We start from the raw sequence: 14500 nt of genomic DNA, 5'->3' as shown, positions 1-14500 counted from the left end.
ATTACATTTCAGGGGAAACGTATTTTCTCCTGGATTACAGTCACAGTTTTAAACACAGTTATCGTTGTAAATTGAAACAAAACAAAACAATCATGGTTTGGCTTAAAATGACTATGTTTGTTATGTTATTAAGCATCACCCATATTTACAAAATCAATTTCTGTTTTTGTATCTTCGAGACGTCACTCTAAACAAATCTGTTTTTCTTCTTCTAGACTGAAATACAGACAGTCTCAGCACTGAATGGTAAAATACCACATCTCAACTGTCTGGGCACAAAAAGATCTGCACTTCTTGGATAAATTATATACATCATTTTACATACAAATACCATCTTTTGTTATCTTAAATTCATACAGTTTGGTTCATTTATCAGTAGCCCACTGTTCATTTTATGTGTTGTAGTTTAATTTAAAGGTGCTATATACGAGACTGGGAGCATTTCATTTGCCTAGGCACGGCTCTCAACATGGCCATAGTGCTCACAGAGAAAACAACGGCCACACTGCTGACAGATATAACAGTGTTAACATGGGGGGGGCTACCAGATGGTGGGCGCTACACATCCGCAACGGCATCGGCAGTTGGGACGGCGTTCAGCTGTAACCGTCGTATGAGAGCAGTGCAGAGCAGCGCTCGTGAGCTAGCCAGTAGGGCACGCTCACATGCACGAACATGCTCTAAAAGCATATGCAGCCGGCCCGGCGATGTCAACAAAGCACGGAGAGGCTCCGATTACAACACACACAGAGGGAGAGTGACTTCATCCTCTGCTCAGGTAGACACTAATCCTCTATATCTTTACATAGCAAATAGCCGTTTGCTGCTGTATTAATGCTTTGGATATCATATATAGAGAACCTTTAACAAACTAATGATGATCTTTTGTAGGGCTGCAACTAACAATTACTTTCATTATCAATTAATCTGACAATTAAATAAATAAATAAATGTTTCACAATCACAAGATCCAAGATTCAAATGTCTTGTTTTGACCGACCAACAGTCCAAAACCCAAAGATATTCAGTTTACTATCAGACAAGACAAAGAAACTCAGCAGATTATCACAGAACCAGAGAACATTTTGCTTGAAAAGTGACTTAAAATGATAAATTGATTGTCAAATTTATTAACTGTCCTTGCAGTCCTCTAATCCTGAGTCATCTAATATTATTATTTATTAAAATAAATACCTTACCAAGCCAACAGCTGTAAAACAAAATGTGCACATCTTTTCACCAAGATTCATTAAGTTATTTAACCCAATTAAATATTTCTAGTCAGCCAGCTTTCTTCCATATCAAGTAGCTACACGTTTTCCAGTTAACCTCACATGGTTGTTTTCATCCCATATTTCCCACTACTGAGAGCTCTGGTGGTTATTTGTGCACGCCAATAAAATAGCAGTGTTTTGTACTAACCCCGGCTGCATAATCATGTAAAGGGCAGACACAAGCTTGAAGAAGTTTTGAATATATTTAAAGACATATCCTGCGGGTGCTTACTTATATCAAAGATTCCTCCCAAAGCTCTACCAGCTGAGATACAGAGCTAGGTTTTTATATCTATAGATATTATTTATTGAAAAGAAATACTGCAGTTATTCCTGTTGTTTGTTTAAATCAAATTAACAGACCAGTCAGGTGTAATGGGCCTTTAGCAACTGTTAAATACAGCTGGAAATAAACTCATTGATTGGCCCACAGCATCCAGCATTACTCATCCTTCCTGATCTTTACGTCAGACTGACTGAATTTATTGTCCTTTCATATTCACACGTCATGTTCATTCATCTGAAGGGGCTCTGTGTGGATAACAGGAAGCAAGCATTTCTGAAAAACTGGCCAAGAGGAAAGCAACAACATTTTTCCCTTAGATTCACAAGGATGGACATGCTTGCGCAATTGTATTTTGGCGTTGTCACGATGACGTTAAAGTCATACGATTGAACGTCATGTTTGGTTAAGACAAAAAGGGATTTTCCCGCAGTATACTGGATTCTTGAAAAGCTGTAAGAAGATGGAGGAAAGGTTTAGTTGTTTCAGCTTTTTCTGACACATGCTGAACATGGACATTTTTGGGCGGTATGTAAATGAGAGAGCACGAAAACAACACATAAACATACCCGCGTACACCTGCCTGAGTGCCTTAAGAAACAGAAACAGGAGGTGTTTGGAGGTTGTTCTGTAATCTACATGTCTGCAGGGGCAGTTTCTGTGTGCGTCAGGAAAAACATTTTTTTTTGTTGGCGAGTTTTCACAAACTGTTCACTCAACAACAAAGCCAGTGACCTTTTAGCGAACACCCGCTTACAGTTAATTTGAGGGGTGAGACCAGCGCTTGTCACTGCCTGTGTGCTCAGTTCATACAACACATCAGAGATGTAACTTGACTGAAGTGCCTCTTTGGGTTTTTGTTGACTGTCACGCCACTCTGTCGCTGATGCATTGTCAAAAGCCCGGGACGTGGATGTTTTAGCAAAGGCTTGTTTCATAACACTAAGGGAATACATCTGAAATGCATTGAAGTGAAATAAATGTCTATACTGTAGTTATTTTCAATGAAGGATATGGTGAGTGAGTCACCGTGAAATAACTCCTAATTATCCCCAGGGAAAAAAGCCTGGATGCATTTATATGACACATGCATGGGATCAAATCAACCCGAGAGGCTAACGGATGTAAATAACATACATGTGAAGCTGAGACTCATTAAAAAAACATATTTTCCCCTTTAAATCTCTCAACAGAGCGACGACTGTCTATTTCTTTTGTGTGTTATTGTCGCTGTCAGATTGCTCTTGCAGGCATCACAGCCCCATTTCTGCTGCTTCCTATGATAAAGTAAACGCAATGCATATCCAGAGTATCCATTAATCTGAGATAAACACTGTTGTTATATTAGCCTCATTAATTTGAGATAATCGTGCAGGATCATGCTGCTTAAAAGCTAAAAATGACTTTCTATTGTGGCTGTTGTGAATGGTTGATGAACATTGCAGCCACCAGGCAGACCTCATTCATAATTTGATCAATTCTGTTGAACATTTTTAGACCTGTGAGCCAAAACATTGAACAATCTGTAAGGTGATACGACAGTAGGACTGCTTTTGGAGGCAGCTCATGATGATACAGAAATAGTACTGTAGTCTAAAAAAAAAAAATCATGCTGCTTAAAAGCTAAAAATGACTTTCTATTGCGGCTGTTGTGAATGGTTGATGAACATTGCAGCCACCAACCAGACCTCATTCATAATTTGATAAATTATGTTGGAACATTTTAAGACCTGTGAGACAAAACATTAAATAATCCTCTGTAAGGTGATACGGCAGTAAGACTGCTTTTGGAGGCAGCTCATGATGATACAGAAATAGTACTGTAGCCTACATATCGTGCTACATATGAGGGAAATCACTTCTAAGCCAAACATAAAGCTAATTTGTTATGACCACTGAAGTTCTCAAGCAGCCTTCAGGGTGAAAGTATTTTCTGCAGAAAACAACAAAAACACCTGGAAGAAACTCGTCAAATGTAACCAATATAATTACATATTAACATGATTAACAAATCGGCATTGAAAGCACCAACAAATAAGTTTATTTCGCGTTTGTGTTGTGGTGCATGCTCACATGCAAAGCACGGAGAAACTCTGATTACAACACACACAGAGGGAGAGTGACTTCATCCTCTGCTCAGGTAGACATCACTCCTCTATATCTTTACATTGACAATAGTTGTTTGATGCTACATTAACGCTCTGGATATCGAATAGAGAACCTATAACAAACTAATGTTGATCTTTTGTAGGGCTGCAACTAACAATTACTTTCATTATCAATTAATCTGACAATTATTTTCTTGATTTGTTTATATAATGCCAGAAAATAGTGAAAAATCCCTAATTTGTTATGACCACTGAAGCAATCTCAAGCAATCTCAAGCAGCCTTCAGGGTGAAAGTATTTTCGTCAGAAAAAAACAAAAACACCTGGAAGAAACTCGTCAAAGGTAACCAATATAATTAAATGTTAACATGATTAACAATTTGGCATTGAAAGCACCAACTAATAGGTTTATTTCGCGTTTGTTTTGTGGGGCATGCTCACATGTTCTAAAAGCATGTGCAGCCGGCCCGGCGATGTCAACAAAGCACGGAGACAATAGTTGTTTGCTGCTACATCAACGCTCTGGATATCGAATAGAGAACCTTTAACAAACTAATGTTGATCTTTTGTAGTGCTGCTACTAACATTACTTTCATTATCAATTAATATGACAATTATTTTCTTGATTTGTTTATATAATGCCAGAAAATAGTGAAAAATCCCTAATTTGTTATGACCACTGAAACAATCTCAAGCAGCCTTCAGGGTGAAAGTATTTTATGCAGAAAACAACAAAAACACCTGGAAGAAACTCGTCAAATGTAACCAATATAAGTACATATTAACATAATTAACAAATCGGCATTGAAAGCACCAACAAATGTGTTTATTTCACATTTGTGTTGTGGGGCATGCTCACATGCACGAACATGCATGTGCAGCCGGCCCGGCGATGTCAACAAAGCACGGAGAAACTCTGATTACAACATACACAGAGGGAGAGTGACTTCATCCTCTGCTCAGGTAGACATTACTCCTCTATATCTTTACATTGACAATAGTTGTTTGCTGCTACATTAACGATCAATCAATTAACAATTTATCAATTATTCTGACAATTATTTTCTTGATTTGTTTATATAATGTCAGAAAATAGTGAAAAATCCCTAATTTGTTATGACCACTGAAGTTCTCAAGCAATCTCAAGCAGCCTTCAGGTGAAAGTGTTTTCGTCAGAAAACAACAAAAACACCTGGAAGAAACTCGTCAAATGTAACCAATATAAGTACATATTAACATGATTAACAAATCGGCATTGAAAGCACCAACAAATGTGTTTATTTCTTGTCTGTTTTCATTGATAAAAAAAGGTGTAAAAGTAGTTAAGTACCTCCCGACGCCAGCTCGACCAGCAGCGACCACCAGAGCAGACCGAGGAGACTCAACTTCTTCTTCTTCTTCTTCTGGCTGTTTTTCACTACAGAGTCCATCTTTTCTTCTCCAGGTGGAAACACGACTGTTACCAGGACATGTACGGTTACATATTTACAGACCTGTTTCTCACTTCTTCACGCTTCAGTACCATTAAACACAAAGAGTTTGACTGAGTGTCTGTGGAGCTCTGCAGCCTGAACTGGACTGAGCTCTGCCTCGTGAACGCGCCTGTGTGTGAACGCGCGTTCTCCTCAAAGAAAAAAAAAAGGATGTTAATCTCAGTTTTCAAAATAAAAGCCACAAGAAGGAAAGAAGGAAGGGAGGGAGGGATGTGTGAAGAGACATTTTAAAGAGTTTTTAATTAACCTGATTTATATTAGCTGTTATTAAATGTCATGTAAGTGCCAACAAAATAAATCAAGTTGTTAATCAGATAAGAAAATCAGTATCAGATTGATCTTTATTGGCCAATTAGGCCATGTGTACACACCTAATAGCCTACATCCATGGAAGGAATTTGACTCAGGTTGTTTGTTACTCTTAACCCTCAAGTTTCAGGTTAATTCATGAATAAATAAATTGATTAGAATATATCAAAGGGTTTTATTTGGTTATCTCCTCCGTTTAAGGGCTTTTTAAAACCCTCAAAAAAAATATTTTAATTCGAGCCAATCCTACCATTCTTATTAATGGTATTTTAATGGAATATCAGTATCAGCATGGTTTAAGTTTTTTTAAGGGGTAAAAATCCCTTGAATATACATTAATTCATTTTATTAAATTCAGGGCTTTGCCCCAAAGTTGTTATTTATGGATAAATAAGTAATATTATTTTGCTTTTTGTCCAAAAGATCTTTGAATACTTTCATTTCATCAAGCGCTCCCAAAACATTAGTGTGATCTCCATCAGCAGCTGCTGACAGGTTCAAACTCCTCTGATACATTTCAGCTGAGATATGAGTCACTTCACAAGTTAGGAAAGTTGATTAGGTGCTTTAACTATTTGTCCTAAAAGATGAACCAAACGTGTGTCACTCTGAGAATTTTTTGTCGAGTTGGGACTGGTTTCCTCCTCTGAGACATCTTTATGAAACAGCCCTCTGGGGGTTGACAAAAGGAAAATACAACAAGTCCAGGTCATATTTTAACCCACAAACTTCAGAATAGGAACATTTCTGTGCCAGCTGAGCTGTCAGGACTCTGACACATAAACATGAAGTTTTTATGTGTATAAATATGCATAAAAAAGATAACTTTTGTGAGGACACAGTTAATAAAGATGCTGCAGAGGAAAACAGTCCTGTCTCTGTAACAGGACGTTATTTTCCTCATCAATACCTGTGGCTTGTTCCCAGGTCACTCATTTTTTGTTGCTGTTATAACATTTATTTAGCAGCTTTTTAATCTGCTAAGTGGCTATGTTTTCAAGTCAAAGGAAAATATTTATAATGCTGGGGAATTATTTTGTATATAAATGTTATGGTAAAGCCTAAAAGAAAAAAAGTTGTAGATTTAGATCAGTATGATCTGGGCACCACTAACACAATCTAATCTCTAAAAAAGGAAATTATCCATCCATCCATTATCTGCAAAAGCTTATCCTCTTCAGGGTATTCAGGGTCGCAGGGGGCCGATCCCAGCTTAAAGGGAAATTATGAATATTGTAATTTCCAATTTATGCCCGGTCCTTGCAGCAGACTGTAGCCATAGAAACATCTGTCATTTCAATAGTTGTTGTAATATGTATAATTAAATCCTCATATGTTCCGACTGCATGCATTTGAATGATTGTAACTATACATATTTATATGTTTTCTACCAGATTACCATACTGACGCTATACTGGATGTTTACTATATGGTGGTTAAGTATATATTTATGTACAGCACACTTCAGATACAAAACATAAAGTACAGGTATGTGGTAAAAACGAACACTGTACTTTCATATATAAAGCATAAAATTGTACAATTTACAATATACATGATTTTTGCAATTGTTTCTATTGGTACCTGATGTCATTTCTGCTGCTTGGTAAAACACACACACATATAGTACAGTATATATAGATAGATATACAGTATAAACACACACACATACCATATATACGTATATATACACACATACATACTGTATATACACATATATACATATATACTCAAAAAATATCCCTTTGTGTGAGAGATTTGTAGTGATAAAGACAAAAAAAGCATTAGTTCCTTCATGAGTGTTTAATGAGTCTGAGATCAATAAATAGATAAAAGATTAATTTAATAAAAACATGCAAGTTAATGATGAAAACATTGCGATATAAGAAGGTCATAGTTGATTTAAAAACAGAGGTATAGATTGTAACTGTTCACCCATTTTAGCATTATGTGTTAGTGTGCTTTACTTGTTTTTCATAATACTGGTATTTTTGCGCTGGAAAATATCATTTGAGTCTTGAGACCGAAGCGTTAGTATGATCAATAAATTGTGATGCTGAGCCAGAGCAGCATGCGGGATCTTCTTTTCTCAAGACTCAATGATGCCGTTATTGCTTCATGTTTACATATTTCACTTTACTGCAATCTGGATCACATCTCTCCAAAACAATATTAGAATAATGTTATCCAGATTGCAGTCCACTAATCATTATTTAGTCAAGAATGTAGATTAAAAATCAATCAGATGCAACTCCTGGATTTACTCACAATCTCTTCATTATTATGGAATCACAATCAAGTTCAAATCAAGACTGAATCAGAGTCATTTTGAGGTATTAGAGCAGATAAACTGTAAACAAAATATGGCACAATCAGTAACTATAAGTGGTGAATGGAGTTTTTTTCTGATGATCTGAAGGGTCGTCAGCAGCGTCCCAGTAGTTTTCTGAACTCCTGTTTGATGCAGCTGAAGATGGGATGGTAGAAGCGCCTGTCTGGCACCATGAGGTCGGTGACCATCTCTGTGTGGTCAACTCTGGGCAGCAGGTAGAGAGACACCTTTATGGACAGCGAGGTGAGGAGGTCAGAGAACTTTTTGGAAGATTCGAAAGGAACGATGATGTCGCTGGTCCCGTGGAGCAAAGCGAACGGAGGCACTCTGGCAGAAAACAAGAGAAGAATGTGGGTGAAAAATGTTTCATTTAAAATGAATAACCAATTTTATTAAGATCATTTTATTTTTGTCTCACTTGTCCAGTTTGTCGTTGCTCAACTCCTTCAGTAAGTGTGTTGGTGAGTAGTAAGGAAAGTTCTCCACGCCATTCATGGCTTTATGCATGGTGGAGACATATTCGACTGCACGCTTCTGCTCGTGCTCGTAATGGTCCATGATGTTGTAAACGCCACTCAGACCTGTTCGGGAAACACAAGAGATTAACTAAAGTAATCCTGGAAATCAAGTTTATGAAAATATGAAGGATGCAGATGATTAAAAGTCCTATTCATTATTCAAAAATCCATTTGAATAACCCAGTTCATAGCAAAAGGCAATAAAACATGAATATTTATGTGTGTCACAAAATTATCTTTCTGGCACACAAATTTATGAACTTCTTCCACTCCCCCTTCAGCCGACTTTACTGTCTTTCAGAAGCTGTAGCAGGCTCAGAATAAGGCTAAATAACTTTAAATTGTGGCAAGGAAAAACTGGCATGGCCATTTTCAAAGGGGTCCCTTGACGTCTGACCTCAAGATATGTGAATGAAAATGGGTTCTATGGGTACCCACGAGTCTCCCCTTTACAGACATGCCCACTTTATGATAATCACATGCAGTTTAGGGATAAAACTATGCAGTTTTTTGCATGCAGCATAAATGTGTTATTTTTCGCCTATTCTAAAATGGTGTATTTGAATATTTCTGTATATTGGGGTCCCTAAACAGTCTTGAATTACATACATTGGGTATCACTGTAAAGCTAAGACTCTTGTGAATCCAATGAGCTCAACTGTATTCATGTGTGATGATGTTAGTCCCCATAATAGCCATTTCATATTGTGAGACAATTTTTTAAAATTTGACCTCACTGTATAAAATGACCTGTGGTGACCTCTAGGATAATCACATCCTCATCGAACTTCAAAGCCACAAACTAGAGACCTAGAGCATTCAGAGGATGGATGGCTTTCTTAGCTAGATTGATAATAAGGGGGTTTCTGAGCAGTATCCATAACAGAAGTGCTCGCCATCCAATCGCCGAAAAATGCAACTCTTGCAGAAATCTCCAAATGTCAAAAGTTTTTGAGACCAAATCACAGCATGGCTTTTTCTATGGTGTTCCTCAAGGTCTTGGTGTCTTAATGTGGTATTTTGGAGGGATTATTGATCATTTTAATCAATTCTTGAGTTGTAAAAAATTGTTAAATTTAGCACCAAATCTGTGTAACAAATAGTACCAACCCAAAAAATTGCTGCAACAATTTATGAGACTTAATAGAGTATGGGGATGACCATCATATACTTCCATCATGATGTTCTAAACCCTTATACACGTTCATTATTTATTTTAATTAATTGATGTTTACTTCTGATTTATGACTAGAACAACTTAACACACAGTGCTGAGCTGCATCTCAAATTAATCTCCAGGTTTTCAGCTTTCAGATGATGTACACCACTTCTATGTGACATCTACTGTTGACCTGCTATCTCCCTCTAAAGACCCCCAGTACCCCCCTAAAAAAGACAAAAATGTGTCTTTGGTAAAGACGGGTGGAGTGGAAGAAGTTAAAGTTGAGTTTACTTCAGCATAAAACATGGTTGCAACTGTGACTTGGTGATGTGCTGCACAGTAATCCTTACCAATAACTCCTCTTATCGCCAGCGAAACGTCCCTCTGCTTGCTGGCTTCTATGAAAAGCTCCTCTCTTGCATCAATGAGAAACAGCGTGGTCAGTGCACACAAATGTGCACCCGCTGAATGACCCATTAATACTATGTTGTCCTAGAAAAGACAGAAAAACAAGACGTGTGTAATGACATATCATCTACAGTGAACAATGGCTGAATGTGGATCAGTACTCTCAAAATGAATGAGAAACAGATTAGACACTTTGTGTTGCTACTCAAACTGAAAAATAAAAATGTTTTAATATTTGTTCAGGATAAGAGTTTAAACTGTGAACTTAAAAGTCCCATAAAGGTGCTTTGAGGTCATCATTTCCCTCCATGCTCGGACAACTTTTTTTCGTGCATGAAAGGGGATTTTGGTCATTTTAAGCTACTTGCAGGTTTTACATGATTTCATTTTCGAGGAACTTGCCAACCTATGATCTTACCATTATTATCAACATTAACATTATAACAGTTTTTCCTCAATTTTCAAAGAATACATTAAGATATTTCTTACTTTGTCGAAGTTGAACTTCTCTCCACTCTCTTGGGCCCAAACCAAGCAGTCAGCAATATCTTGAACCATCCCTAAAACGTTCGCCTGGCAATCAGATGAAACCAGCAGTCAGTTCAGATACAGCAGGAACATCTATAATTCAATTTCTTATCTGGCGTTTGAGTTACTGCAGAACAATTCTTACCTATAGTTCACAGAGAAGTACTGTTCATATTCCAGTCATTCATACGCTATGTGCTATAAATGTTTAATCCAATAAGACTACCGTGTGTTGTTCTAAAGCTCTTACCTTTGGATAGGTGAAGTAATCAGGACAAACGACAGTTGCACTCAGTTCTTCAGCCATCTGCCTCGCCAGCAAACAGTAAATGGATCGATCTCCGGAGCCCCATGCTCCTCCAAAGATGAAAACTACCAGCGGAGCAGGCGCATTTTTCGACTTGCCCACGTTTGGAGGGTGGTACAGGTCCAGCTTGTTGCTTCGGCGGCCAAATGTGATGCCCTTTATGTCCAGACAGAAAAAACTGTGAACTCTGACACAATTTTTAGGTATTGCATAACAAGTTTTCCATCAAGTCAAGTGGTGAAATCTGAGACAAATTTAACAGTATGATTATTTCATTTTAGATATAAACTAAAATGTCTGACACTTATTTCCAACTCATCGTTAACATACCTTTTCATAATGTTTTCGGTTTTCGTCATTCTTGTACCACGACTTCCACTGAAAGTAAAGTCTCCCATATTGCAGATATTTGAGAGTTTCCAGGATGGCTCTGGTCAAACAGTATATTCGCCTGATGAAGAAGGCAAACATGAAAAAGGGGATTAATAACAGACTCTTCTTAATGAGAAAAAAAGGAACAAATCAACAGCATTTTACCTTGGTCTTAAAGCTTCTATGTACTTCTTGTATCCAGGCTTGCTGGGCCAGCCATAAAGCCACTGGGCAGCTAGAGAGATGGAGTATGGGAGGCCCACCAACAGGACACCCACCGACACAGGCAGTGACATGTGATATTTTACCCCCGACCTTCAAAAGTAAAATATATTTATATGTTAATATATTACTCTTTCAAAAATAATATCACTCAATGTTCTTTAAAATGTAGTATTTGAGAGGCTCTTACATGTTTTGGTTCCGTCTGTCTGTCTCACCTGCAGAGAAGAAGAGAGAAACTTTTGTTATATTGTTATCAGACACACAACAGGTAAAGTGTAAAACATTGTTAAGTGTATTACTGGCTTAATCAATGTTTAGTAAATAATTTACTAATGTTTTATAGTTCACTTATAAGCTATTAATACATGCAATTGATAACATTTTGGGTTGTCAGGTTATGTTCGTCGGCTTCTAGTTTTTTAGTTCACCAGGTAAAAGCTCCAATAGACTGTTTGACCTCTGACCTTGTAGAGAAATGATGCAGAGCATCAGGACCGAAATCAATTTATTAATTAGGGATGCACCGATCCGACAGTTTCAGTCCTCATACCGATAGCAATATCTGGGCTTTGGGCATCGGCCGATACCGAGTACCGATCTGATACCGGTGTTTAATTAATAAGCTGTATGCCTCACTGTGTGGAAGTGACTGAGATCATTCTTTTGACTTAAACTTTGCTTTCATTACTTTGTAAAACAAAATGTAACAAATAAATAAATTTACTGAATTGTTTTTTATTATTAAAATAATAAATCGCACACCAGAAACTTGGTAAAAAAACTTAAAAATGAACAAGAATTACATTTCAGATGTAAACCTTTTTTTAAAGCAGCAACAAATTGTTCCGTATTCAAACAGGAATTAAATAATGTATATAGTATACAAACATAGAATTCATAGATAAAAGATATCCGATCTGGTATCGGTGCATCCCTATTATTAATAACTTATTAACATTTGCAATTAAAGACTAGATAGATTGTTAAATGTTAACTTGTTAACATTTATAATTACAGATGAATTACTTTTCTAAAATAATTTCTACTGTTGGCTAATTAGAAAATGAGATATGTGTAACCTTTACTTAATTAATAACTATTAATGACTTACCAGCCAGAGAGATTTTTCACAACCTGGCAACCCAAACAAAAATTTTAATTAATTTTAAATTTAGCATTAATAAACGGTAATGGTATAAATCATTAATAACACCATTATTTATAAAACCTTAATAATGTGTGACATAGAAAGTGGTACCCAGTTTTACAGTTTCCATGTGTAGCAGGGCGACCTCTAGTGGGACTTTACACAATAACAACACTGCTGCTGCTGCTGCTTGTTTAAAGCGTCATCAGTTAAACAATAACACAGAAATCACACAATCCTTTGATAAGAGCTTCTAACATTACATGATACACTGATATGACGACTGATATATGCCTTTATATTATATTATATAAGGCTACAGTTGTATAAAAAACAAAAATATGTTATATTATGTAATGTGCAAAAAGCAAAATTTGCTCTTTCAATGTGAACACTGTATAAACTGATCAAGTTAAGATGGGTAAACTAGCAGTAAAGTTGTCTTAACGTTGATTTAGATTCATGTTTTGCAGCTTTACTTATTATTTTGCTTGGGAAAACAATGGAAAGGACAGGAAACCACCGGAAGCCAGTGAAAACATACTGTAAACATACATAAATATATATTATATGTAGCACTAGATGCTCAAATCCATGTCCCAGGTTAATGTGGTCTGTTTGACTGGATATAAGCGATGCAGAGGATGGATAACCTCGGTGTAACCCGGTCTACCTACCCGTCTGTCCTCCAAAAGCCGGTGCCTGTGTCGGCCTCACACATACAAAGATACACACGGCGAAGCGAAGCGAGAGGGAAAACATCCTTAACTTCCGGTTTGGCAATGAAAATTAAAAGAGCTTCCGGTGTTGGTCAGAAATATTGTAAAAGTGAGTGACTCTATAGCTGATAATATATAATACACAAATAAATGTCACTTCAATAATTAAATAGTACAAATAAATGCATTAGTACACGCGAAAGTATCCATATAAATGATGTTTTGATGTGCTTCTGTAACAGTAGGAAACGCGGATTTCTATCTTGTGATACTCAACATCTCTGCTCGGATAACCCGGCGGAAGTAGAGAAAAAATGACGCCCTTTTTATGTAAATAGCAGAAATACATAATTTAATTGTTTGTCAGGTTTATTGGTGATAATTTATTTTCTTTTTTTCTTACCTGACATTGGAGACTGTAATTTGACAAAAGAAATCATAACTCAAGGTCCACTTACTATCTTTTACTGGAGCTTTTAAATATCAATCAATCAATCAATCAAGCACTTTATCGTCATTGTGTAGTACAACCAAATTAGATTGTGACAATCCCATAGCTGCTAAAGAAAAGATAATACAATAAAAAAAGAGATAGTGAAATATAAATATAAAAAATATAAAAGATAATACAATAAAAAAAATACAATATGTATATTGGTGAGATGACAGTTTTGCCAGATTATTGCACAAAGTGTCCGTCAGATAATTATATAATTATTTCACAGCATCATATAATTATTGCACAGAGTGATCAGCATATGTTATTGCACATATCAGTAACAGTAGATTTACAGTATTTACATTGCACAAAAGTGACCAACGTGTTATTGCACATGTCTGTAACAGTAGATTTACATTGTACATGTTCAACTCAGACAGAGGAGATGTCAGAGTTCAGGAGGTTTATGGCAGTTGGGAAAAAGCTGTATTTAAGTCTGTTTGTGCGTGTGCAGATTGATCTGAAGCGCCTGCCTGATGGGAGTAGGATGGGAGGTGCTGTCCTTGTAAATACATCTTACAGTCAATATAGCTCAGTTGTTCCCTTCTTGGGTCACATAATGACAGCTGTGCACACTCCATCCGCTGAGGAAGACTGTGCATGTAAGTGGACCTCAAATTAATATTATTATGAATATTGTTTTTCACTTCAGCTCAACAGTTTAGTGAAGCTATGAGTTGAGTTGAGGTGAACCTGGTGAAACTAAAGCTGCTGAATGACACTTGTGTTAAATTTCAGTTGATAAGTGGACCTTAATTTTTGTTGTCAAACTATAGCCTATGGTTTTATTTAAGTGTCCACGTATCTTATACATGC

The 14500-nt window shown here is 36.7% G+C and overlaps 2 protein-coding genes across 3 annotated transcripts in view; both read right to left on the bottom strand.

The window, feature by feature from the left end:
• The window catches only part of cspg4ba (chondroitin sulfate proteoglycan 4ba), a 32810-nt gene extending 27532 nt beyond the window's left edge, over positions 1 to 5278 (bottom strand). The window contains exon 1 of the mRNA XM_074639232.1: positions 4996 to 5278. Within this exon, the coding sequence (XP_074495333.1) occupies positions 4996 to 5095 (100 nt within the window). The 5' untranslated portion in view covers positions 5096 to 5278. The remainder of the gene's footprint in view (positions 1 to 4995) is intronic.
• A 1980-nt stretch (positions 5279 to 7258) lies between these two features.
• LOC141769803 (uncharacterized) lies at positions 7259 to 13189 on the bottom strand. 2 transcript variants are annotated; one of them, XM_074639231.1, is made up of 9 exons: positions 13144 to 13189; positions 11507 to 11534; positions 11260 to 11409; positions 11053 to 11173; positions 10666 to 10878; positions 10377 to 10460; positions 9830 to 9971; positions 8218 to 8380; positions 7259 to 8126 (listed from the first exon to the last, which is right to left on the bottom strand). In XM_074639231.1, coding segments are annotated over exons 2-9 (1110 nt in total). In that variant the 5' UTR covers positions 11509 to 11534; positions 13144 to 13189; the 3' UTR covers positions 7259 to 7891. The 2 variants fall into 2 exon arrangements, with proteins under 2 accessions (XP_074495332.1, XP_074495331.1); XM_074639230.1 differs by having other exon boundaries at positions 13022 to 13161.
• Between the last annotated feature and the right edge of the window lie 1311 nt (positions 13190 to 14500).

This window comes from Sebastes fasciatus, chromosome 6 (assembly GCF_043250625.1).
Source record: "Sebastes fasciatus isolate fSebFas1 chromosome 6, fSebFas1.pri, whole genome shotgun sequence".
Classification (NCBI taxonomy): Eukaryota; Metazoa; Chordata; class Actinopteri; order Perciformes; family Sebastidae; genus Sebastes; species Sebastes fasciatus.
Note: the sequence above shows the minus strand (reverse complement) of the source record. Positions and strands in the feature narration are given on the sequence as shown.

Bases quoted from the DNA above. Each gene is read 5' to 3' on its own strand.
- LOC141769803 (XM_074639231.1), bottom strand. The intron at 8,381-9,829 runs GTAAGGATTACT...TTTCCCGAACAG, and splicing joins GGCGATAAGAGGAGTTATTG to GTCTGAGTGGCGTTTACAAC. The intron at 8,127-8,217 runs GTGAGACAAAAA...GTTTTCTGCCAG, and splicing joins AGCAACGACAAACTGGACAA to AGTGCCTCCGTTCGCTTTGC.